The 27713-nt window shown below is 43.1% G+C and overlaps 2 protein-coding genes across 2 annotated transcripts in view; both read left to right on the top strand.

Moving 5' to 3' along the window:
- The window catches only part of scube1 (signal peptide, CUB domain, EGF-like 1), a 137889-nt gene extending 123685 nt beyond the window's left edge, over nucleotides 1-14204 (top strand). Inside the window, exons 12-22 of the mRNA XM_083935270.1 lie at nucleotides 3850-3948; nucleotides 5207-5323; nucleotides 5474-5632; nucleotides 6945-7145; nucleotides 7247-7408; nucleotides 8089-8256; nucleotides 9561-9722; nucleotides 9903-10100; nucleotides 11665-11817; nucleotides 12013-12092; nucleotides 12206-14204. Coding sequence (XP_083791396.1) covers nucleotides 3850-3948; nucleotides 5207-5323; nucleotides 5474-5632; nucleotides 6945-7145; nucleotides 7247-7408; nucleotides 8089-8256; nucleotides 9561-9722; nucleotides 9903-10100; nucleotides 11665-11817; nucleotides 12013-12092; nucleotides 12206-12358 — 1652 coding nt within the window. The 3' untranslated portion in view covers nucleotides 12359-14204. The remainder of the gene's footprint in view (nucleotides 1-3849; nucleotides 3949-5206; nucleotides 5324-5473; nucleotides 5633-6944; nucleotides 7146-7246; nucleotides 7409-8088; nucleotides 8257-9560; nucleotides 9723-9902; nucleotides 10101-11664; nucleotides 11818-12012; nucleotides 12093-12205) is intronic.
- Nucleotides 1-27713, top strand: part of mpped1 (metallophosphoesterase domain containing 1) — a gene marked incomplete at both ends in the record, with an annotated part of 219862 nt that overhangs the window by 88639 nt on the left and 103510 nt on the right. The gene's annotated exons all lie outside the window — the stretch shown is intronic.

Consider the following 27713-nt stretch of genomic DNA (forward strand, 5'->3'; position numbering starts at 1 on the left):
ATTTTCAGCACCTTCCCAAAAGATCTCCAAATGAGAGTTCCCAGATGGATCTGCTGAGCCAATGAGACACCTGTTCAACTTTACATTGTAGTGTATAATTACAATGAATAACGATCACAGAAACAAAACATTGATAGCAAAAATAAAAACAAAACCACAACATTCACAAACTTAACACAACACAGGATGTGAATAATTCACAGAATGAAGAGATAGACATATATAGATAAACTTGAGATGTATCAATGATGGTCTGACGAAAGACAGACGTAAATAGACATAAACCCTTAATTATTATATATCTTAATGGGAGCAGCAGCATCTGTTAGATATTACCAAACGCAGAGAGCTGCTCTGCTCTGAGATGTTTTTTAGGTTATGTTTTGAATCTATTGATGCTACTTTCTTGAATTATCTGTCCAGGCATGGTGTTCCATTTACTCATGGCTCTATATACTAAAGTACTTTTTCTCTGTTTGTTTTCACCTTCGGTAGTGTGGATCTGCTTTCCTGGGCATGTCTGGTATTATAATCATGTTCATCAAAGCTGAAACAAAAGCGTTTATACAATACCCTCGGTAATTTAGTCACTGAAACATGTTAAGTCAAATTAAGCAATGAGGCAGTGAATCTATTCTTAGCACTTAACCAGGATAGGCAGTTATGCATTATGTTCACATTAGATCTGTATGAACACCTTAGTAAACAGCGTGCAGCCTTATTCTGAGCAACTTGTAATTTTTTGTGACATGGCAGCACCTGACCAAACCTCTGAACATTAGTCCAGATGAGCTAAGACAATTGTTTTAATGACATTTCCCAATATATATCTCCTTATAACTGAGACCTCTGCCAATTTCAAATACCACTTTATCAATATATTGGGCCCAAAATGTGTTTACAATGATGCCAAGAAGTTTGATCCTTTGAGCTCGTTTAACTGCCATACATTTAACATACAAATTCAATTTTGGTAGCATTAAATAACAGAGGTTTTGTCCCAAATACAATGCTTTTTCATTACTGACATCAACTGGATGGATTGGAACAAACTTCAAGGATTGGTGGTCCCGATGAATCCTGAGGACTATTATATCTCGAAAACTTCAGGGTGGATTGCAGTGAAATATGGTAGAGATATTCAAGGCCCCTAGAGGATGAATTGTAATAACTTTGATCCTCTGGGTTTAATCTAGCACCATCACCAGGAAAAGTCTTTAATTGTCTTATACTTTGGTTTATGACCAAATGACCTGCAAAACTAATGCTAATGATCAAATGCTAGCATGATAAGATGCTGAACTAACACAATAAGCAAACCTGCTAAAACTAAACCTGCTAGTCATGTTGCCATATATGAAGTACAATTTTATTTAATTAGTAAAAAAAAAATGCATATATTAATGCATTTAATTCTACAGCCCTTTATAGAATAAACAATAGACTTTTAGATTTTATTTTTAGATTTTTGCATATATCAAACTATTAAAATATAGATACTAAGACATTTGTTTTTAAAGAGAGCTGCCTTTACCAACTTGAGAACCCCACCATTCCACCTAAAATGTACGTATCTCTAAAACCTGAAAGAATTTTGAAGTGCCTATTGCACTCAGAGTTCAAAGGGACATCTTCAAGTTGCTATTTCAGTCTGACCTCGAGTATGATAAAAAAGAACATAAGATATTCAGGGTTTTTTCCCGTGTAAAAGCTCAGGTTTTGGATGAACTACAGAGGGATCACTGGTGTTAGTAATCTTTGCTCTGATTTGTCTTTTCCTATCTTGTGGCTTGTCCCTTTTTTTCTCTTTTTACATTTGTTAATTCTCATTGGGACATTGATGGGTAGCTCAGGGTGTGCTGATAAGGATGGGTAATGTAGTTATACGTACGTGTCAATTTGTGTTTTGTCTGGAAGTGCTCTGGGTGCAACTGTAGATGCAAAAAATGAGAGAGAAGAGGGGGAAATTGTCCTTTATTGTCATTGCTGCTGATCGTGGTGGTGCCTGCTGCCGTTGCCATGCATGGTGCTTCCTGCTGCTATTATAACTATTACTCATATATACTATCATTAGTTTTATAAATTATAAATATTAGTTACTCATCATTGATCAAATTTACAACCATGATTATTATCATTGTCATATTCTATCACCTTAGCTGTGCTTGTTTCTACTATTCTGCTGTATTAACTGTCGTGACATATAAGTCATATTAACATTACTATAAATATTATTATAGTTACTGTTTCTTTTGTGGTTGCTTGCATCTCTGGAAGTGTCTCTCTGTCTGTCTTTGTCTCTCTCTGTCCATTGGTCCATCTTTTCTCTCTTTCTCTCTTCTTTTCTTTCTCCCCAACCGGTGCAGACAGATGTCCATCCTGCAAAAGGCTGGGTCTGTTCGATTGTTCCTGCTTGTTAAAGGGAAGGTTTTAGTTGCCAATGTGTGCACAAGATTGCTACCCAATTGTTGGGTCTATGTAAGTCATTAATAAGTCATAGAGTGGGGTCTTTACCTACTCTGTAAGGTGTCCTGAGATAACTTTTGTGTTGAATTGGCACTGTAAATAAAATTGAATTCAATTGAATATTGGGACAGAAAATCCCAAATTGGGCATTTAAATTGGTGAGCAGGCAAATGACTCCCACTCTACTCCTGTAGAACACTCTGAAATGAGCTTTAGTGCCATGCTATACACGCTGCTTCCCTCTGGTGGTGACTTATCGCAGTCACAGCTTCTTGTGCCATCCTTTCCCCTCACTGCCGCTGCTGCTGGACCAATGCGCTCACGCTCTTTATTGCTGTATGTGTCGACTCGTGGGGGGCTCTCCACTCAGACTGTTGTATTTTTCACTCTGCAAGGTTTTCTTGGCTTCTGCCGTCCCAGCACTTTGGCTGGCACCCCGCTCTCTCCTCCTGCGATAGTACTTAACACACATCTGTAAATCGATTACATTATTTGATCACGCCTTTTTTCCATAAAGAGGCCCTCGCTCTGTTTAACTTGGCCGACATGGTGTGAGAAGGTGAATAGCTCTCAGGCACAAAGTGAAATATTTGTTTTTCTGCGTCTTAATTTTCGGGGGAGAGAGCCATGTAAATTCCTGTGGCTTAATGCAGCCTGGGCTCTTATTTAATCATCTCACTTTTATGACCTCAGAAGGCTTCATCCCTCATTTCTTACTTGAAATGCATCTTTGTACGTGTGTGTGTGTGTGTGTGTGTACACCAAGATAGAAAAACAGGATTGATAGGTCTTTCATTTCTTTCTTTCTCAGTGGGGTGATATGGCAGCAGAGTTTCCTCTGGGCTGTCCGTCTCCTTTCTGAATACAGGAGAGGGAGGTCATAGAGCATTTATAACATTCTTTTGTATCCCTCAGAACTGTTCGTTTCCCAGGCCACCGCCAAGTGAAACACAGATGCTTCCATACCATACCCACGACTCAGATGTTTGATGGAACACAGTTTTTCAGACCAAATCAAAACTCTCAGCCTCCCTAACCTCCCATCATCATGTCTCATTTCTCTTTTCTGTGTGTGTGTGTGTGCTTGTGTGTGTGTGTGTGTGTGTGTGTGTGCGTGTGTGTGTGTGTGTGTGTGTGTGTGTGTGTGTGTGTGTGGGGGGGGGGGGTGTATGTGTGTCTGTGTGTATGCATGTCTTTGTGTGTGTGTGCGTATCTCTGTGTGTGTGTGTGTGTGTGTGTGTGTGTGTGTGTGTGTGTGTGTGTGTGTGTGTGTGTGTGTGTGTGTGTGTGTGTGTGTGTGTGTGTGTGTGTGTGTGTGTGTGTGTGTGTGTGTGTGTGTGTGTGTGTGTGTGTGTGTGTGTGTGTGTGTGTGTTTTCTAACAGACTCAGAGAACAGTTACACTCTGAGCTGTGGAGTGCCCGTCCAGCCTGGTAAAGCTCCCCAGAAGAGGAATGTCACCACTGCCCTGCCCACCTGTGCCGGTACAAGAAAATCTGTCACTAACACCCAAAATATCTGTTTATTTTTTCATTCTCTGTGTAATCATTCGATTAGTCATTTATAAGGAGGCCATAAACATTTTCACAGTAAACAAAACTCAGATGAAGTGATATAATACGACTAATTAGAGACACATACCGGAGAGAGTGATGGACAGAGGGAGCAGGTGGAGTATCATGTGCATATTATCTAATGAAATACACACTTTAATAACTAAAGGAAGGATTGTTTGGTTGCAGCCTGCAGTGGTTTTACACTTTATTGATGGAATGTTTGTCCACCATGTTTGTGTCGCAGAAATCAGATATTGTGTTTATTAACAAAAGCCAGATTACATAATTGTTCTATCCGGTAATCAGTTTTTGGTTATATACAGTAGGCATGGGTTGATAGAAAAATACCATGTCACAGTTAGTCTGGCCAAAATAATGGAGATGAATGATATAATCGTGACCATCAAAATATCATTTAAAACTCTTAAAATGGCACGAAAACACATTGGGATCCCTTTTACCTACATTTTGTTAGGAAACGAATATTTTTTTATTGCATCTAAGATCGCATCTTTTTTGCCTCTCTTCTTACAAAAAAATGCAGCTAACACTGATTAACTAACACTTTTTCAACCACTTATACTGCTCAAAATAACACCAAACCTCTGCAAGAGTCCCTACACAGAAAACGAAGCACCAACAACATAGATAGTGAACCCAGAGTTTATTAAAAGAGTGTTTTAAAGACTTACCTACTGGCCCCTGTACCAGCTCCTCTCATAGTCTCAAGTCCATTCAAGTGGATTAGCGAATGCAATCCAAAAGGAAGGAGCCCATTGATTATGTTAAAATATTAGTCGTTTTAATGCCTTCACCGTACTGCCCCAAGTTAATCACTGTTAGCCATGTGCGGCTGTAATTGCCGAAAAAGACCATAGGGTGATTTTACGCCAGGATAACACTTTTATTGAAAGCACAGTCAACAGCAGGGGAAAATGCAAAGTTAATCACTACATCAACAGAGAAGAGGAAAAACACACTCTAAGCATTACCTACTGATGAATAAAGTTTGATCTAAAAAACAGACCAAATTCAGATAAAGGGGACAGAACATTTCACCTAGTATAATCACTTGAGTATAGCTTAATGGATTCAAATGTACACTTTACATGATGATGATTTACATGATGTTATACTAAATCAGGACTAAGTGTTGTGTGTTTCTCTCTGCTGTGTATGAATAAAGACACGCTGGCCCCACCCATCAAACAGAAGGCCAGGTTTAAGATCAAAGATGCCAAGTGTCACCTGAGGCCCCGCAACAAGGAGAAACACAGAGACTCATCCAAGCAGAACCTTCAAGGTAAAGATGCACTGGATTAGCACGTTTTTAGGAAGCCTTTTACACACAAGGAACTGGTTATCTTTAGTGTTTCATTATAACACACTGTGATCGTTTACCTTCAGACTCACCCTCTCCTCATTCTCCACCTCTGTTTTTTTCAACTGGAAGGAGGCCAGTTCCCCTGCACTGACGACTGCCAGGTCACTTTTGTCAACCTCAAGTGCGACTCATCGAAGAAGCGCAGACGAGGACGCAAATCTCCTACAAAAGAGGTTTCCCACATCACAGCTGAGTTTGAGATGGAGATGAAGGAGGAGGAGGCTTCAGGTGTGATGTCCTTTCTTACCTGTTTTATCTATATATCTATTTATAAGTGCCTCCTTGGAAGGCAAAACATGTGCTATAGTGCCCTCTAGGAGCCAAAACATGTGCTAAAGTGCCCTCTAGGTGCCAAAATGTGTGCTTAAGGACGTACTCACACTGTCCTTCCACACCGGGTCAAAACAGGTTTTGCGGGTAAAGCCTAGTGCGTTTGACCAGTGTGAGTGCAACTTCTCCGCACCTAGCTTCGGCCAGCTGGCCGTCCACGGCCCGTTTGAGAGAGGTGGGCTTTTGTAGAGTGCATTTGCACATGTACGAGCACGAGCGTGCGCACGTGTACGAGCACAAGCACGACGCCTACGGTGGCTCTCACGTCATTTTATGTAAATCTGTTCGGACATAGAAAGAAAAAAAAACAACGGACCATGCGCGGACATTTAACAACAACAACAATGGTGGTGAAAGGTTCAAGTTGGTGTGATGCAGAGGTAGAGTGTTTACTGCAGATTTGGTCGATGAAAATATTCAAAATTTTGGACAAGTCGGACAGGACGCACAAAAACTCTGAGGTCTATGGAAAGGTTTGTAAACAAAGCGACACATCGCGATGACGTCATCAATGCGTGTGACGTGTTACGGCGTGATGACGTATGGACAGGCAAGAAGCATTTGCACGAGGCCCAGGTAGTGTGAGTGCAAACGGGCTGGCCAGTGGGGGGAGGAGGAGGGGGGGGACAAGTACCCTAAAGCCCTAAGTGCCCTCTAGGAGCCAAAACATGTGCTTAAGTGCCCTCTAGCAGCCAAAATGTGTGCTAAAGTGCCCTCTAGGAGCCAAAACATGTGCTAAAGTGCCCTCTAGCAGCCAAAATGTGTGCTAAAGTGCTGTTTAGGAGCCAAAACATGTGCTAAATTGCCCTCTACAAGCCAAAATGTGTGCTTAAGTGCCCTCTACAAGCCAAAACGTGTGCTAAAGTGCCCTTTCAGTGGCATGGATGCGTTATATGTGCCCTTTCCTTTTCATCCCTGCCCTTCAAAAAGTCTGAGCATGCCACTAGTAACAGTATATATTTGATGTAAATCTTTAAGAAATAGTATGTAGGATTTTCAAACTAGAAAATCAGCAATGTTAAAAACTGCTACAGAAAGTCTTTTGTGGTACCAAATCATATGTAGAATATAATATGATGTTCATAAACATGAAACATTCTCAGGATGTGGTCTTTAAAGGAGCTTAAGCAGAAAAGTGTTCAGAAAGAAAATAATCCATTTGTCTTCTTATTGGAGTTAGTTTTTTGATGAATAGTCATTTCTGCCTCAGACTCGTGTAATGTGGACTGTGTGCGGGAAAGGATGAAGCAGAAGCTGCAGAGTGCCATGCGGACACTCAGGAAGTCCATCAACAAACAGCAGTTCTACATCCAGTTCTCTGGCACGGAGTACGAGGTGGCCCAGAAACCTTCCAAGGTGGAGGGAGCCGAGGCCTGCAGCACGGGACAAGTCCTCCGAGACGGAAAGTGCGGTAGGTTTGGTGTTTTACTAGTCTTTCTGTGTCGTGATCAGTCCAGTGGGAGCCACAGAAAGTATTCCTTAAGCACTGTGTCTCTGTGTCTCCCTCCTCAGTGAGCTGTAGTGTGGGGACGTTCTACAGTGGGGAGCAGGAACAGTGTGTCCAGTGTCCTCCCGGTACGTACCAGGACACCGTGGGGCAGCTGTCCTGTGAGCCATGTCCCAGCACTGAAGGACAGGGCATCGCAGGTGCCAAGAACGTGTCTCAGTGTGGAGGTAACCCCCCCATCCCATCATTACAGTCATTCTTCCTCCAGCAGTACTAGAACATTGGTTGTATTCATCATATAAACACACAGGTTCATTCTTAGTCTACAGCCCAGAGCACTGAGATTCTCCTGACTGCCAAACAGCTGTAGACTTTTCGTTCCCTCTTTCTCTCTGTCATTACTGAACATTGGGACAATTTAAATGAGCTAATGGCTAATGGCACTAATACATATGCATGTATAAATACGTTGAGTTGGCACCACCTGGTGGCTTTGTACGAGTAACTCAAGTAACTCTGAAGAACAACCACAAGAGAGCACCAGTGACCAGAGTTAGTGTATTCAATTCCTGAGCTCTGTGTGGAGAACTGAGCTGAGCCGAGAGAGGGGGATTTCATTGATATAATGTTATAAATATATCATGAGAAAAGGGTCATTGAACACAAAGAGTGTCTAATCTGAATCTAGATGTCCTAAAAAGACAGGCAGGAAAGCAGGCAGGCAGATAGATAGATGGACGAACGGACGGACGGACGGACAGATAGACAGACGGACAGACAGACAGACACTACTAAAATATAAAATGAAATCATAAAATACAAACATAAGATAACATGCTAAAGCTAGATACCTAAAGAGAATAACAGAGAAAATAAAGTGATAGTGTTATTCTTCTTCTCCCCTCAGGTCAGTGTCCAGCAGGTCACTTCTCAGCTGACGGATTCCGTCCATGCCAGTCCTGTCCGCTGGGTTCCTACCAGCCAGAACCAGGCCGTGTCCTCTGCTTCCACTGTGGAGGAGGTCTCATGACCAAATACGAAGGATCCATGTCCTTCAGGGACTGTGAGGCCAAAGGTGAAACTGTGTGTCCGTGTGTGTCACTGTCTTCTTATGTCAGATAATGTCCATGTACAGTATGTGTCTGCTCTGTGTATTTCCTTAGTCACTCAGCACAGCGTCTAATCAGCAGGGGTAAACGTGGTGCCGGAACAATCCAAAACCTGATCTGCAGTTTCACACATAATAATGTCACGCAAATTTGTTTTCCGTGTGCTGCAGCCTGGTGTCTTTCTAGCAAATGCCATCGAGATAGTCAACAAATCAGAAAGTAATGTCAGCCCACTGCCTTATCACACATCAGCAAGTCTTTCCCTCTGCCATCAGTCAGCTGATCCATTTCCTCAATACATTTGCAGTTTGCGTTTGTTACTCTACCCCGCAGAGCTTGGTCCAGAAAGTCTCAACTGAGAAATGTGGTGGATGAGAGCAGACAGGTGGTGGTGATTAGAACAGAAATAAACAGTAAAGTTGTCAAGTGTCACTAATAGAGCGCTGCATTTGAATTTTGTGTGGAAATATTCCCACAGACACAGTCAAATGTATTTCTGGGCAAAGCAGCAAATACAAGCTCTTTCATTAGTAGGTCATATGATCACCATTGTTTTAACTCACTCTTTGATGGATGAAAACTTCTGAAAATCTTACAAATTATAAATTTAAATGTGTCTAATTTTTTGATTTATGACCAAATACACTTAATACCTGCAAAACAAATGACATTCCCATCATCCTCAGCTGTCCTCTGTGTTTAGAGCTAATAAGCTGATGTTAGCCTGCTAACATGCCGACCTAAGGTAACATTACACTTTCTGAGCATCAGCCTGTTAGCACATTGGTATTGTGAGCATGTTAGCATCAGGCATAAGTACAGCCTGACAGAGCATGAGCCTCTGTCAGGCTCTATAGATATAATCTATAGATTGCTTGACTTCCTCCTAAATCATTGAAGCTTTTTATCTGACATTTTAAACCTGAGTGTGTGTGTGTGTGTGTGTGTGTGTGTGTGTGTGTGTGTGTGTGTGTGTGTGTGTGTGTGTGTGTGTGTGTGTGTGTGTGTGAATACTGGCATTTGTAATGACACAAGCCATTTGTCAGCAGTTTCATTCCGGCGGTAATGCTGTCTTAAAGTAGTATTAAGATGTGCATGAGATGGCACATGTAGATGATAAAGTCCTCTTTACAGGGTTTAGTGCTTTGTTTATCTGCCTGCTTTGTGATCTAGACATGAATAATATCACAGCTGTGTCATGAAGCTGGCCCGCTGCTGCTCCTCAATGGTTTTATATTGTGTACACTTACTGCCTCCTTTTCTTCCTCAGTGCACTGTGCTCCTGGACATTACTACAACTCCAGTACCCACCGCTGTATCCGCTGCCCAGCAGGAACCTACCAGTCTGAGTTTGGGCAGAACTATTGCATCACCTGCCCGGGCAACACCACCACTGACTTTGACGGTGCCACAAACGTCTCCCACTGCAAAAGTAACGCTTCTTAACACATACATTCAGCCTGCTCCAATGTATTTAACTAATATCCAGAGGGACTGATAAAGAGTACCAGTAGAGAATAAGCTTTCAGTACAGCAATAGATTATTTAGACATTCGTACTGTTGGGTGAAAAGGAGTTACATTGCTAAGTTCTTCTTTTATTTTGCCCTCAGACCAGATATGTGGAGGTGAACTGGGAGAATACACAGGCTACATCGAGTCTCCTAACTACCCTGGAGATTACCCGTCCAACGTGGACTGTATTTGGACTATTCACCCGCCACACAAGAGGCGGATTCTCATCGTGGTACCAGAGATCTTCCTGCCCATCGAGGATGAGTGTGGAGACGTGCTAGTCATGAGGAAGAGTGGTAAAAAAAAAATCATCCAATTTAAAGTGTAATCCCGGCACAAAATCCTCCCATGGTTTTTTCGGCACTTACACACATCAAATCAATCAAGACAATTTTTTTTAATGTATGAACTATTAACGAACAAATCCTGGAGAGTCGCTAACAGCCGGACGTGGCTGACACCGATTAGTTTGGGGCAATACGGTGAAGGCATTAAAATGTCTTTTTTAACCACTAATACTGCTCAAAATAACTCCAAACCTCTGCAGTGGCACGGTAAGAGTCCTTACACACACACACACCTGTTTTGCTGGAATAAATAATCAATGGGCTCCTTCCCTTTGGATTGTATTTGGTAATTGACTTGAATGGAGCAGCTGGTACAGGGGCCAGTAGGTAAGTATTTACTAACTACGTTGTTGGTGCTTTGTTTTCTGTGTAGGGACTCTTCTCATGCTGCTGCAGAGGTTTGCTGTTATTTTGAGCAGTATCAGTGGTTAAAAGGTCCAACTCGCCACCCTGAGCTAATCACTGTTAGCCGCGGCAGGTTGTTAGCGCCTCTTGGGAAAATCTAAGTTTGTCGTTCATACACAAAAAAACTGTCTTGATGGCTTATTTGATGACCAAATTTGCCTAAAAAAGACCCTATTTTACACTGGAATTTCACTTAAAAGTTTAAAAAGTTTATAACAAAAGCAGCAACGAATTTTCTGCTTGGCCAAGGACTCTCTCTGGGTTCAGAAATCGCAGTCATCCTGGCTTTCAGCCAAGCTGTTGCTGCAACCAATGAGCCGGAAAGAGCCCAGAGAGCCCTCACGTCACAAAGAACTTATACAGCAATAAAGTTCACCGGGTTGTTGTGATTGGTTTAGAATGTTGCTGAGGCAGTTCCTGGTTCAGGCTTTAGAATGTCAATCACTCCCAGACTGGCTCTCATTCGTTCACGAGTTGAATCCTTGGGCCCCTGGTCACAGGGTTCCTCCAATGAACAGCCAGTTCCTGTAGAAAGAACACTCCCTACTTTGTAATTTCCACTTCCTGGGGCAGATCCCCTTTAATCTCACTGCACCTAGTTTTAACCTGGAGCTTATCTGCAACGTCCTTTAATTACTCCATCTGTGTTATATTGATAATAATGTGAAAGCATACTAAATTATTTTTATTTAACTTCGATACATACACAGTGAGTAATCAAAAAACTTAAATTATATTTTGACAAAAATAAACACTTCATGTTTAAAAATCCCCACAGATTATGGTAAGGTTTTCACAATAGTAGAATTTCAAACTTTGATATAAAACTAGTGCAAAACTATACTTGAACCTATACTTACATACTAAAAAAAGTCATAGGCACATGAAATAGGATTTATTTGTATGTATTTATATTTTTATTTATTAGTTTTTTACCATCATATGTATCATTTTGGAGCTTGTATAATTTTATTTAGTATTGAAACAGTATCAAAGAAACTGAACCCATTTCACCTCATCTACTGATTGAGACCAGAGGTTTGAAAACACCCCTAAAGTCCTATGAAATCACAAGCCTTATTCTTACATGTTTGTACCCTTCCTCCAGCCCTTCCCACCTCCATCACCACTTATGAGACGTGTCAGACCTATGAGAGGCCCATCGCCTTCACCTCTCGCTCTCGCAAGCTCTGGATTCAGTTTAAGTCCAACGAGGGCAACAGTGGCAAAGGCTTCCAGGTTCCATACGTCACCTACGATGGTGAGTCTCCTTCAGCACAGTTACAGAGTTTCATCTTGTTCCACATATTGGCTGCCATGAGAGAGGTCTGGATCACCGAAACATGCTAAACTAAATTCATTATTTGTTGTCTGATTTTTTATACTGCATTCCACCCTCACTGTATACACTCCCTTATGTATTGTGCCCATATCATTAAACCTTGTCCTGTTCCAGAGGACTACCAGCAGCTGATAGAGGACATAGTGCGAGATGGCAGGCTCTACGCCTCCGAAAACCACCAGGAGATACTGAAGGTGATGCCGTTTATTGTTAGCATATTTTTGAATTACATTTACTGTTTAAACAATCAAAGCCTTGTATGACTGGTCTAGTGGTATGACACTCTGTCTTTGTGTCCTCCTTACAGGACAAGAAGCTGATAAAGGCCCTGTTCGATGTGCTGGCCCATCCCCAGAACTACTTCAGGTACACGGCACAGGAGTCCAAAGAGATGTTCCCTCGCTCCTTCATCAAGCTGCTGCGCTCCAAAGTCACCAGGTTCCTAAGACCGTACAAATAGACAGGCCTTTCCACTGCCCTGTTGAAGACCTCCGTCGTCCTGCGTCATTCCAAATCCAGCAACCTAATGAAAAACTGCCCCCCCCCCCCCCCACAACCCCCACCCACCCCCTACTTTTCCCCTGCCTTGGTCAATACATTGATGTACCCGCTCTATGACTAATTATCTTCATTTCCTCGATCTGTCCTCTGTTTGTCACATGATGCCTTTCCTCATCTCGGACCCCTTTAATCAGACACATCATTAACTGACACACTCCCCTCATATTAGTGCAGCTTTTAGTATAAGGTTTGACCGATAAGAGTTTTTGCAGGCGAGTATTGTTATTTTTATAATGTAGTAGAATATGCCTGACATATATTGTGTGTATATATATTGTTTCTTTAAATTTGACCATTTTATACCAAACATGTGAGTGTTTTCTCATAGTTTGGTATAGTAACATTTAGCAACTCCTCCCCTCTATGCAATGTCAGTGAAGCTGCAATATCTGACGTAGCATTTTCCACCAAGATCAAAAGAACATATATAAAAGACAAGTTCAGACTCAGCATAGCAAACCTTCATGTCCTTTGTCTGAGGTCACTTTCTGTAACAAGCATATCATTATCGAGCTACGTGTTATTAACTGTTGACACTGAGGAGAACAACATGAACACAGAAAGTTAAAGCACCTGAAACTTGAATATTAGGTGTTACAGTGGCTACATAATTTAATAACATATTTTTTATTGAACAGCTCAAAAGCTTAAGAGGCAAATCGAGCTGCGTTGGCAGATATATACTACCGTGTGTATGGTAAATATGAATAAACAGCCATCTTAGCTTAGCATAAGGACTGAAAACGGGCAAACAGCTAGCTGGTCCTCGTAAAAGCAATTACTTGCCTTTGAACAGAACCAAGCTAGCTGTTCCCTTCTGTTTCCAGTCTTTGTGCTGAGCTAAGCTAATGGCTGCTGGCTGTAGTTTCATATATAACCAGAAGGGCAGACCTCCGTAGGGTTATTTGTTTTGTTATAAAACAGCGCCCCCACTGGTGCATCATTAACCGCTCAGGCAAAGAGTGGTACTGCAGCACGGGAGACGGCAAGAGTCTGCTCCCAAATAAAAAAAACACAAAATGATGCTAAATTCAGATGACCCTCTGCGTTAAGTTGATGAGGGGAAAGACACCACAGTTACTGTAGAAAGTGCTGTGTTGATGAGAACTGGTGTGGTGTCTGGGGAGAAAAAGAGGCGAATACAGGGATTGAATGTAACTTTTACTTTAAAGCAATTCTTACCATTCTGGCATTTTTGCACTTTTCTTTTGTAATCTTGAAATGCTCCTAAGAAGCGTATGGCACACTCAAATGTAAAAGAAATCCACCAGTTGTTGAAACTCATCAATATTCAATTCTCATATATTTGTGATAAAAATCTGTCCAATCATTTTATTCGGTATAGAACGATTGGTCGAGCTTCCTGCCTGTCAACATCGCACCATTCCTTCCAGTTGCCCACCGCTGTCACTGCTTGCAAGTCGCCTCTCTGCAGGGTGAGTGGGCTGTGAGAGAGCGCGAAGAATGGCGAACAACTGATGCGTCAAGAGGCAAGACGCGAGTCAACATGGGCAGAGATGGTGGAGGCTAATGCAGCTTCATCTGGAGCTAAAGAGAGATGAGATGGTGGTGGAGTTTCTGTTGGACAGGAACATTTAGTTTGACTGATCCTAGAACGTAGCATTACATGTTATGTTATTTGTTCAAGGAAGATAAGCGTTAGCCTTAGCATCAGCGCTAACGCCGCCAGTAGTTTAAACAAATCAGCCGTTTCACTTGCACTGCTCACTTTCTCAGCACACGTGTCGGGGGAGGAGGGAGGGTCAGAGGTGGGGCAGGGAGAAGAAGGCGGGACACTGGAGGGCGGAGGAGTTGGTCATATTCAAAAAAAAAATTTAAGTGCTGTGTGACATGCAAGAAAGGGAAGAATTGCTTGAACTTTGGTGGAATATGTGTCTGCCGAATTGCAGGAGATGCTTGGATGAAAAGATGCTAAATCGAACTTTATCAGTACATTTAGTTGGTAATTAGAGCTGCGTTGCTATTTTTTTTAATTTTCTTATTTCTTGCTGATACAGAACAACTCAGAGCAGGACTGTGCAGCCAGCCAGCAGTTCGTGACCTGCTTTAATCTTCTTTTTAATGTAATTTCTTGACCATGGCTCCCAACCAAAGCAAAGTTAAAATCATCCAGTCCACTATGTCCTATCTCGCAATGTTAACAAAATTGAAAAATAATTAATGCATCTGCCTCATGATTCAGATCGGCTCCAAAACTTAATGGGTTCTTCCTTGGCCCATGTTACACCCTTCCACCAAGTTTAATGAAAATCTGGGCTGTATGTTTTCAGTAATCCTCCTGAGGAGGTAATGAGAGTTCTTAATCAACTCTTGGCAAGTAAGCCAATTTCCTAAAATGTCAGACTATTCCTTTAAAAGTTGTGCATTAGTAATCTGTAGAGCATGGAAAAGTATGACTTCATTATTATTATCATGCATTCCTGATGTCATGTAAGTACACATTATCAAGTATGTAGTGTCCAGTATCAGCAAACCAACGTATCGGTCAAACCCTATTTCTGCACACAATATACTATTTCTTCTTGTCCCCAACCATCCCCACATTTCTGCCCCTTCATTAACAACTGTGTTCTGCAATCTTCCTTTCACTTCCTCCACCTCCCTCATTTCATTTTTTGCTCTGCCTTGTTTTCTGTGTTGTTTTCTTGTTTTTGTAATATTTATACTGAACATGTCAGAACTCGCAGAAGCCCACATCACAGCAGCACAACACGCATACAGATGTGTGAGACGTGTATGTTTGTGTGGACACACACAGGTGTACATGCATGATGTGTGAAGATGTATCGGCCCACACAGTGTACATGGATTTATTCTGAATTGGATTTCTTTATTGACCCTTTACGTGCACGAGACAGAAAACATTTGGTGCACTTAAAACCTATTTGAACACAGGAGTGATTTGAAAGAAATGTTAAAGTGGGGAAATCTAAACCATTCCACCTTTTGTGGGTGCTTTATTATATTATTTGAGCACAGGGAAAGATTAAATGGGGTGAATCAAAAAGTCTATATTTTTTTTTTTTTTAAATAAAAAAATATATAACAAGATGATGATAAACTACCTGCAAGTAACAGATAGTTACTTTAGAGAGAAATGTATGTCATGTAACTAATATTTGGAACTTTAATTGCACTTGAATTTTATTTTTTAAACTGTAGGAAAAAAAAGATCTAAGTTACGTATTTGTTACCTTTTTTGTGTTATTTTGAAATGTGCCACGTGTGGCGGCGATGAGAGAGAAAGATAGCGGTGTCTCCCGTTTTTGCCCCCGCTCTATAGCTTGCAGTAACCCCAAAATCTTACTTACAGTAGCTTCAAGTCCCATTCACACACACAGTGAAAATCATTTCGGTTGAAGCTTCAGCATCTCAAAACTGTACGTTACACTAATGCGCTGAGAGAAAAGATGTTAAATCACTCACCAACACCACTACAGTTTGTCTGTGTTTTCACTGCCCAGTCCTGCTTCTTCCCTCAGACGTGTCCAAGAGCTGCCAGAGAGAAGAAGCATCAGCGTAAAAGCTTCTTGCATGATGGCACTACTTACATACTACATACAGTATATACCTGTTTCTAAAAAGAAAACTTACAATATCTGCAATCACACAGATGCAATCTCTTTCCATTAAATAGGAAGCATAGAGTGTATACTATGCTTTTCTTTTATAACCCAACTAAATGTTTCTGTGTCATTCCAAATGGTACTAAGTCTATGAAATCCTATACCATGTATTGAAGATGGGCTCTATATCTGCACAATGTGACTGGAGTTGAAAAACATGTATGGTGTGACTGGAGTGTTGGTCTGGAGGTGAATGTAGTGGCAGTCAGAATAAGAGGGATCACCTACGTGAGTGTCTGTGTGTCCACAGCACTTGCAGCCAGTGAACTTTACCCGTGTGTTGTGCTGTTCACAAAGAAGCAAGCCTCCCCTGACGGATGATCAAATAGAATGCTGTGTTATTCTGGCGCAAAAACATTCCATGGTCTTTTTCGGCACTTACACACATTAAATAAGCCATGGAGACAGTTTTTTTCATGTAACAACTATTAACAGAGAAATCCCAGAGACTCGCTAACAGCCTGACGTGGCTAACATTGAACATTAGTAAACCTGGAGTTTATTAAATAGTGTTTTAAAGACTCTCCAACTGGCCCCTGTATCAGCTCCTCTCATAGTAAAGTCCATTCAAGTCAATTACCAAAGTCAATCCAAAAGGAAGGAGCCCATTGGTGCTTAATTTCTCTGCTACTGCAGAGGTTTGATGTTATTTTCAGCAGTATTAGTGGTTAAAAAAGATGTTTTAATGCCTTCCCCGTACTGCCCTTAGCTAATCAGTGTTAGCCGTGTCCAACTGTTAGTGGCTGTTACCTACTATCCGGTATATCTCCGTAAATAGTTTATACTCGGAAAAAAAACTGTCTCGATGGCTTATTTGATGAATGTAACTGTAAATGTAACACTTTAAAGGAGTTAAAGCTCCTAGAAAAACTACTGTAAACTCCTGTTGACCGTGTCTTTCATGAAAACAAAATGCTTCTCCTCTTTGTGCTGAGCATAAAATATGAGATATTGTCAGCGCTCATTTGGAACTTAGCAAGGCTCAGTGATTAGAGATTAAAGTACCATGCTGGAGATTTTGCATGTTTTAGCACACCAAGCCCATTAACTACATGTCGTTTATACTGCTTAGTGTTTTCTGAAATGTTAATCTCTATAGGTATCTATCTTGGGAACCAGATGAATGTTTCTTTTGCTCTGGCAGGTACGTCCGGTTTAACATTCAGACAGATTTCCAGCAGCTTGAGATCTGACAAACTAGTCTGCACTGATCAAATATAAATAAAGATTCTGTTACTGTGTTGCCTATTTCCTGTCTCAAATGTTTTCAGAAACACTTTTTAGTGTAATGTTTAGCTGTCATTTGAGAAAGTTTGTGAGCTGACCAAGCAATGTCCACAACTCACTTTGCTGTGATTGGTTCTAGATTTACTGTATCTATTTGCATCCGGGGCCTTGGAAATTGAAAATTAACTGAAAAGTCCCAGACTAATACACATTTGCAAAGAAAAGATACCTGAATCTGTAGGCAACAGACAGGATTTTGGTATCTGAAGCGCTCTTGTTTCATTTGTAGTCCTAGAGTGAAGCAAAGGAGGGTTGGATGTATGCTGGTCACGTCTAGAGTGCTCCGCAAGTCTCCGTGGATACAACCTAATGTTTACCGCCGCACAGTGTGACGTCAAACAATGTCAACTAGAAATTTAGGTTTTCCTCAGTTTTCCTGTCCACACATGACCGCTGAAACCAGACTTTTGGAATAAGTATGTTACTCTTGTTACACAAAACTCCGGTTTCAGGAGCCTACAGTTGTGATGACGTGTGGATAAAAGGATAAACCGTGCAGAGAAACACAGGCTTTCAAAAACACCCGCGTTCGAGTGGACAGCCCCTTAATCATCCGTCAGACTGTTAGCCAATGGGTTCCAAGATTACTTAAACGCAGGATGTCAGGTTTCCTACTGTCAAGACGAGCATTGGTTTCAGTTCATTTCAGTATACTGTGAATATCAATGTGCATATTTGGTCTATTTGTTCGATGTTTTGGGAAATGCACTCACATTATCCTGTTTATGACATCCACATTAAACTGTTTGATGTTCCAATAACGACGCTCTTCAGTTCAATGCTTTTCAGCATCAAATTTTGATTTTCATAGTGCAGTGAAATGAAACCAACAAGACAGGAACAACAATCCTGTATCTGAAAACAGTCAGCAGACATATAAAGTATTAATGTAATTAATGGGCTGAAGCAGGCAGAACCACAAGTATGGTCCTGAACAGCACTGAGCCAGTCACAGTTAGGAGTTTGATTCCAAATTCTAATTGATATTAAAAGGAAAGAGCCAACAACACAAAGGGAAATCATTTTAAAGACCGATCTTACAGGCATTGGCTGATAATCACCCCTTTCAAGTATAAATTCTTTCACTGTAAACCCAATTGTCACCAGATCATTTCCCCAAATAATAGCTTACCGTCATTAGGTATTGTTCAAGGCCTTGCCAAATATCTGCCACACAGAGAAGTCATGGTATGGCCTACTTCCTGTTTGAGGTGGGCACTGTTAAATATGAGTGTTAAAAATGATATGAAATGCTCTAAAATTTATAATTTACTTTTATGTTTTTTTTTCTTCCTGAGAATGTATTCTATTGTGAATGGGTGGGTGCATGTGCTGTGTGTGCGTGTGTGTGTGTGTATGAGAGAGAGTGAGAGATTCTAAGAATGAATGTGTGTGCAGTGTGAGTGTTTCTGTGTGCATCTTTGTGTTTGAACAGTGAGTTTTTGTGCTGGGCGCCTGTGATAGAGAAAGAGACTGTGTGTTTGTACTTTAGTCCAATTTGTAGAGGAATAATTTTAACGTTTGTGTTAGTCGGTTGTACCCAAAGAGAGAAACTGTAACGCAGTGTTGTGCCATTGTTTGGTCCATGAAACTCCAGTACTGAACAAATTAAATAAAACAGTAGCAGAAAACAGACTTGGGCTGTCTCTTTTGTGTTCATGGAGAATGGTGAAACAGACACAGAGGAGCCCTTGGAGCTGCTCCTACGTATCTGCTCATTATATCTCCTATCTTTCCTTAGATGTGGCTCTATGTGCCGTTACACACAACCAGCCTGAAGTGCGCTTCCGGAAAATTTAGCTGTCGCTGCTAATATTGCTCTTATCTTTAAGTGACACAATCTGTACAGCAGATCTGGATGCTACATCAGAAACACTAATCATCATCCACACTGGGATGATTTTTTTTTCCATTCACATTCTCTTTCTTTGTCTTAGAAGGAAAGGGGAAGTGAGATAACCCGTTCGAACCACTCTGCTGCGGGGACTCTTCCTGTGCATGTTCACCTACTTAGGTAATCTGACATTCACTAGTTTCCAGAGCCTGAATTCACAAAACATTTGATCTCACCACCGGGAGACTTCTGAACAGCACTAAAAGTTCCTCTCTAAGAGTGTCCTGCCAACAAATGTATGTTCTGTCCTACCTCTAGTGCTATCTGAATGGTAACTGACCCTTTAATATAGTCCAAATGTTTTGTTTGAGCCGGGATCAGGGCCGATTCATCAAAGATTTGATCTCACTAAAGGTTCCTCTCTAAGAGTGTCCTCTGAAAAGCTCTTCAAAAACCTGCCTTACCAAGGAACAGGGAGAAGTGTTGAGCTAAAAGAAAGAGTGGGGTTGACCCTGCCAATGCACAATATTTACAATTAAATATTTTTTATTGAGCAGTGAACAGATAATATTGATCAGCAGAATGGACAGATTTCATTTTGATCCTTAACTGAAACAGTACCTGCAGCCTGAAACACCTCCATTCCTGTCAGAATGCTACTCTTGCCTGTCTTCAAAAATTAAGAGCCCTGATTTTAATATCGAACTAATCAGTGCAGAGAACTTGGGCAACATTCTGTACAACTGATCCCTAGAGCCAGGAACAACTTGATCAGTTCTCCAGTATTAGTACTACAGCCCTTTCAGAGAGGCTGAGGGAACACAGAGAGATTGAGTGGAGTGACTGAGAAGGAATGAACAGAGAAGTTGACCCTGGAGCAGATTAGGACTGTACTCTAATAAAGACATTTATAGTCGACTAGATAATGTTGACTAAATATTAGTTATGGACAGAGCTGTAAAACTGAGTTTCTTCACAAAGAAACATGCAAAAGCGTCACGTTACATATTGTGTTTAACAAAGATGGGCTCATAAGTTTCTTGGAAATAAGTCATCCAACAAGATGAAAGAAGCGTAGAAAAGACTCACGTTCAGAAGGTTAAGTACACATGCACTAAGATGTTTATAACCAACTTTTTATTTTACCTGAGTTCTTTAAAGGCTCATTATATTTTACTTTGCTTTTATCTAAAAGTATTCCAGTAATCTTTCCATCCCTGCTGAAAAGTAGCGATCTACTGCTAGTAACATTAGCATTGTAGCTACAGTAACGTGGTAGCGTTCAGTGCAACATTAACACAGGCAAATCCTGCACCAACTAACTAAGCATACTCTGGATGTCAATGTTGATATCAGTTAAATGTGTGTGGAACTCTGAGACCAGGATGTGGTCTCGGGGGGGGTACACCCTGGACAGGACGCCAGTCTATCACAAGGCACATAGAAACAAACAGAGACAGGCAACACCTTTATTTGGTTTGATCAAAGTTTGGGTTGGAGTGGGATTTCATTGTGCCTGTGTGTTTTCATATCACTGCTTCCTTACATGACACACTCTAAAATACAGCCCGCGACTTAGAGCGTAATTTCTGCTCATTTTTCACATTGGTTGCCCCTTATTTCACACAAGTATTGAATAACTTCCGTACAATTAGGTGCTACTTTGCCCGGATTTACAGTGTAACTCCTGGTCTCTAGATAACTAGACACAGCCTAGTTGTACTGTAAAACGCAGGGAAATTAGTGGGGGAAGTGAGCGAGAGTTACTCTGTACTTCTGTGGAAGTTGGTGTTGTAAGGTAACAGGAGTTACGTGCTAAGACGCAGCCTAGTTACGCTGTAAATACACGGGGGAAAGGGGGGAAGTGAGCGGGAGTTACTCAGTACTTGTGAAGAATAAGAGGCAACCTACGCAGAAAGTGAGTGGTAGGTACCCTCTAATTCATGGGCCGTATTATGTAGTGTTACCACACACTCCTCCCTGTCATTCAGCTGTCTACACAAGAAGAGAAAGTTTGCTCCAAGAAACATGCCTCCTCAAACTTGTGATGCATCCATGTCATCTTGCTCCTTCATGTTCTTCTTCTGTTCTACAATTACAGAATAAATGAACCCAAATGTAAATGGCATATAACTCTATCTGACAGTGGCAGTCCCCCTTTACTGATTGAGTTCACAGCTTGTTTAGAATATTACTGTACGTCCCCAGCTGCTTTGCTGTTGGTCATTAATCAAATTTGACAGGCAGATCTGATATTTCTTTCATGTTCTTTCTAGAACGTCCAATCATCAGCCAACATCTGCACGCAAATGCAACTGTGCCAGATGCTGAGATTACTCTGCCTTTGCTATCTTGTTGCTTTCCTTCCATCAGTCGCTCTGCTCAAAGTTCACTGGATATGAAATGATAAAGACGCAACATGCGACAGAATCACAGTTTGGTTTAATTACCAGCTGACTCTGGTGCATATAGTACAGGGGAATACGATGTAACAAACCTGCAAGAATACTATTGTATTGTGTTTGTGATTCTATTACACATCTTACACAATGTATTCTGACACATCTGATCTGCCCCATTTATTAGTGCAGACATACATACATAGTAGTGTTTTCATCAGTCATATTGAACAATGGCATACAGTACTTCCAATACACATGTAGTCAGTCTAGACTAGGTGTACATTTATCATTGGATGGTAGACTGGACAGGATGTTAAATCTATTGGATGATGGATCCAAGGGCAGAAGTCAGAGCTACAGTAACAGCCACACCAACAACTGCCCACACACCGAGACTGATGCTATGTCAGAGGGAAATGCAGGGAAATTTGCTGTCTGGGACTTCTCCAAACCATTTACATCTATTATTACGTTATATTTCACCAAAATGCCACAAACCACAAAGTTTACTTGTTTTGCTGGAATAATTCATCAATGGGCTCCTTCCTTTGCGATTGACTTTGGTAATCCACTTGAATGGACTTTTCTATGAGAGGAGCTGGTACAGGGGCCAGTAGGTAAGTCTTTAAAACACTCTTTTAATAAACTCTGGGTTCACTAACTACGTTGTTGGTGCTTTGTTTTCTGTGTAAGGACTCTTCTCATGCTGCTGCAGAGGTTTGCTGTTATTTTCAGCAGTATTAGTGGTTAAAAAAAGACGTTTGAATGCGTTCACTGTGCTGCCCCAAGCTAATCACTGTTAGCCATGTCTGGCTGTTAGCGACTCTCCCAGATTTCTCTGTTGATAGTTTATACACAAAAAAAATGTCTCAATGGCTTATTTAATGAGTGGAAGTGCTGAAAAAGACGATCTGGGCAGTTTTACGCATGGAAATTGAGCTGTTTTGGCTTTCTGACTTTCAAATGAATGTAAAGGGCTCTGCCTCCAACCCAGCTCTCTTTATAAATGCATACTGGCTGAGAAGAAATCCTGATCCCTTTCCAAAGTAATTCCAGTAGCAGATCTAATATGAAAAATATGAGAGCTAATATGAGGCTTCAACAGCATTGAGAGAACTGCTTCAATTACTGCCTTGAGAAATGTGAATCTCAACTGAAGAGTATCCGTCCACAACCTCTAGAAAACGTAAAGCTATTTTCTGCTGAACATCATGGAGCATTTAGGAGCTTAACGTTCAGACTTCCCTCAGGAGTTGGTAGAGACCAAACTACTCAGATCAAAGAGAGTGAACTTGGAAATGTTCTTGATCAGCATGATGAGGAATATTGGCACTGAACAAATAAGTAAAATATTAACTGACAGTGTTTTTCATTTGTTATCCAGGACGTATCTCATCTCATCTCATCTCATCTTCATCCGCTTATCCGGGGTCGGGTCGCGGGGGCAGCAGCTTTAGCAGGGGACCCCAAACTTCCCTTTCCCGGGCCACATTAACCAGCTCTAACTGGGGGATCCCGAGGCGTTCCCAGGCCAGTGTGGAGATATAATCTCTCCACCTAGTCCTGGGTCTTCCCCGAGGCCTCCTCCCAGCTGGACGTGCCTGGAACACCTCCCTAGGGAGGCGCCCAGGGGGCATCCTTACTAGATGCCCGACCCACCTCAACTGGCTCCTTTCAACGCTAAGGAGCAGCGGCTCTACTCCGAGTTCCTCACGGATGGCTGAACTTCTCACCCTATCTCTAAGAGAGACTCCAGCCACCCTCCTGAGAAAACCCATTTCGGCCGCTTGTACTCGCGACCTCGTTCTTTCGGTCATGACCCAACTTTCATGACCATAGGTGAGGGTAGGAACGAAGATTGACCGGTAGATCGAGAGCTTTGCCTTCCGGCTCAGCTCTCTTTTCGTCACAACGGTGCGGTAGAGCGACTGCAACACCGCCCCCGCTGCTCCGATTCATTCTCCGGCCAAACTCACGCTCCATCGTCCCCTCACTCGTGAACATGATCCCGAGGTACTTGAACTCCTTCACTTGGGGTAAGGACTCATTCCCTACCTGGAGTAAGCAATCCACCGGTTTCCTGCTAAGAGCCATGGCCTCAGATTTAGAGATGCTGATCCTCATCCCAGCCGTTTCACACTCGGCTGCGAACCGATCCAGTGAGTGCTGAAGGTCACTGACCGACGATGCCATCAGGACCACATCATCTGCGAAAAGCAGAGACGAGATCCTCAGCCCACCTAACTGCAACCCCTCCCCACCACGACTACGCCTTGAAATCCTGTCCATGAAAATCACGAACAGGATTGGTGACAAAGCGCACCCCTGGCGGAGGCCAACCCCCACCGGAAACGAATCCGACTTACTCCCGAGGATCCGGACACAGCTCTCACTTTGGGTGTACAGAGATTGGATGGCCCACAGAAGTGACCCCCTCACCCCATACTCCCGCAGCACCTCCCACAGTATCTCCCTAGGAACCCGGTCATATGCCTTCTCCAGATCCACAAAACACATGTAGACTGGATGAGCATACTCCCAGGCCCCCTCCAGGATCCTTGCGAGAATGAAGAGCTGGTCCGTTGTTCCACGTCCAGGACGGAATCCACATTGTTCCTCTTCAATCTGAGGTTCGACTATAGGACGAACCCTCCTTTCCAGCACCTTGGAGTAGACTTTACCAGGGAGGCTGAGTAGTGTGATACCCCTGTAATTGGCACACACCCTCTGGTCCCCCTTTTTAAAAAGAGGAACCACCACCCCGGTCTGCCACTCCCTTGGCACTGTCCCAGACTTCCACGCAATGTTGAAGAGGCGTGTCAACCAAGACAGCCCCTCCCAACCCAAAGTTTTCAGCATTTCTGGACGAATCTCATCAACCCCTGGGGCTTTGCCACTGTGGAGTTGTTTGACTACCTCAGTGACTTCCGCCAGGGATATTGACAATGATTCCCCATCAGCCTCCAGCTCTGCCTCTACAAAAGAGGGCGTGTTAGTCGGATTAAGGAGTTCCTCAAAGTGCTCCTTCCACCGCCCGATCACCTCATCGGCTGAGGTCACCAGCGTCCCGTCTTTACTGTAAACAGCTTGGACGGTTCCCCGTTTCCCCCTCCTGAGATGTCGAATGGTTTTCCAGAAGCACCTTGGTGCCGCCCGAAAGTCCTTCTCCATGGCTTCTCCGAACTCCTCCCACACCCGCTGCTTTGCCTCTGACACAGCAGAGGCTGCAGCCCTTCTGGCCTGTCGGTACCTTGCAACTGCCTCCGGAGTCTTCCGGGATAGCATATCCCGGAAGGCCTCCTTCTTCAGTCGGACAGCTTCCCTAACCACCGGTGTCCACCACGGTGTTCGAGGGTTACCGCCCCTTGAGGCACCTAAGACCTTGAGGCCACAGCTCACCGCTGCAGCTTCAGCAATGGAAGCTTTGAACATTGCCCACTCCGGTTCAATGCCCCTAACCTCCACAGGGATGCCAGAAAAGCTCCGCCGGAGGTGTGAGTTGAAGATCTCTCGGACAGGGGCCTCCTCCAGACGTTCCCAGTTCACCCGCACTACTCGTTTGGGTTTACCTGGTCTGTTCAGAATCTTCCCCCATCCTCTGATCCAACTCATCACCAGATGGTGATCAGTTGACAGCTCTGCCCCTCTCTTCACCCGAGTGTCCAAAACATGCGGCCTCAGATCAAATGATACGATCACAAAATCGATCATCGACCTTTGGCCTAGGGTGCTCTGGTACCACGTACACTTATGAGCATCCTTATGTTCGAACATGGTGTTAGTTATAGATAATCCGTGACTAGCACAGAAGTCTAATAACTGACGACCACTCGGATTTAGATCAGGGAGACCGTTCCTCCCAATCACGCCTCTCCAGGTGTCTCCATCATTGCCCACGTGGGCGTTGAAGTCTCCCAGCAGAACTAATGAGTCCCCTACTGGAGCCCCATGTAGGACTCCATTCAGGGTCTCCAAGAAGGCCGAATACTCTGAACTGCTGTTTGGTGCATATGCACAAACAACAGTCAGAGTTTTCCCCCCTACCACCCGCAGGCGTAAGGAGGCGACCCTCTCGTCCACCGGGGTGAACTCCAACACCGCGGCGCTCAGCCGGGGGTTTGTGAGTATCCCCACACCCGCCCGGCGCCTCACACCCTGGGCAACTCCAGAGAAAAATAGTGTCCAACCCCTATCCAGGAGAACGGTTCCAGAACCGAGACTGTGTGTGGAGGTAAGCCCCACCAGATCTAACTGGTAGTGCTCCACCTCCCGCACAAGCTCCGGCTCCTTCCCCGACAGAGAGGTGACATTCCACGTCCCAAGAGCCAGCTTCTGCTGCCCGTGTCTGGTCCGTCGAGGCCCCTCACCTTCACTGCCACCCGTGCAGCAGCGCACCCGACCTAGGTGGTTCCTCCTGCGAGTGGTGGGCCCACAGGATGGAGAGGAGGGAGGTGCCACGTCACTTTTTCGGGCTGTGCCCGGCCGGGCTCCGTGGCAAACCCGGCCACCAGGCGCTCGCCTGGTGGAAGCCCGGGGCCCCCGTCTGGAGCCAGGCCCAGACGGGGGCCCCGGGCTTCCTCCGGGCAGGGTCTCTCTTCCTCTTTGTTGTTTGTCCATTGAGTCTTTGTGAACCATTCTTAGTCCGGCCCCTCGCCTGAGACCACTTTGCCATGGGAGACCCTACCAGGAGCATTAAGCTCCAGACAACACAGCCCTCAGGTTCACAGGGACACACAAACCTCTCCACCACGATAAGGTGATGGTTCCCGGAGAGGACGTATCCATACGTCCAGGACGTATCTGCTTCTGCAATATAAAATTTGTCCATAGCATCTAAAACACGATGATACGTTTTATAATGGCTGCACCTGCGATGTCTATGAGCCCATGAATAAAACCTGTAAATTAATTTGGAATCGAGGTGGTTTCCTCGTGTCTGAATGAATAATTTTGTCTCTCAGATGTTTCAAACTGATCACTGGAGGAATTGAGCTGACATCATTCATAGATGGGACTCTCCAACGACATGATAATGCTATTGACTTTAAAGAATGTGGCTGAATATTTAGGTCTTGTAGAAATAAACTTTTGGTATTAACATTTTATACCTTACCATCCCAGCAGCTAGAGTTCAGTAGACTCTAATTCTTTGACAGATTGACCATATCGCCAGCAGATGGCGGACTCACTCCAACCTGAGAACCTGGAAGCTTCCACACTAACTTGGGTGGTTGTGGATGAATACATGTGCTTGAGCTCCAGATTGTGGTCTATTAGTTAAGCTCATCACCAGCCTAAATCCCTGTCCAATTACCAGTGGATGAAGAGGAGCAGAGGTGGTGTTACACTGCAATGCTGAAATTTGACTGATTATCCCTTACAACCATGTGGGAAGTGAATTTCTTTCTTTCATTTCAGCACAGATGTAAAGATTAAACAGGCTGGAGCTTATCGAGATGAATGCATTGATCTGTTTAGGGGACGCCATGTCCTGATCGACAATGATACACAACAATACAGAAGGACTTATTGTTCTTTTTACTACACTGATTTCACACGTGTTACTTTTTCACATCCAGATTTTACGTTATAAAACATATTGTGTCTAGTTAGGGCCCCTTGTCACCGAGTCTGATGTCTTTGGGTTGTTAGTAGTTCCACCAGTGAGACATTCCCAGCTTAACTCCTCACATGGTTTTATTTCAGTAACAGTATAATTCTAGAAATCATCTCACGATCCCACAGATTTATCATATGATCTTTGGAGGGGCCCGACCCCTATATTAGGAAACACTGCTTCAACAGGAAAATGCTGCTGACACACTGATGCATCAGTTACAGTTTAATAATCCATCCATCCATTGATCTTCAACCTCTTGTCCCTATCGGGGTCGTGGGGGTCTGGAGCCAATCCCAGCTGAATGTGGGTGTGAGGCGGGGTCCACCCTGGACAGGACAGCAGTCTATCACAGGGCACATAGAGACAAACAGAGACAGACAACCATTCACACTCACATTCACACCTATGGGCAATTTAGAGTCATCAATGAACCTAACACCTGCATGTCTTTGGACTGTGGGAGG

This window comes from Echiichthys vipera (genome assembly GCF_963691815.1).
Source record: "Echiichthys vipera genome assembly, chromosome: 20".
Lineage (NCBI taxonomy): Eukaryota > Metazoa > Chordata > Actinopteri > Perciformes > Trachinidae > Echiichthys > Echiichthys vipera.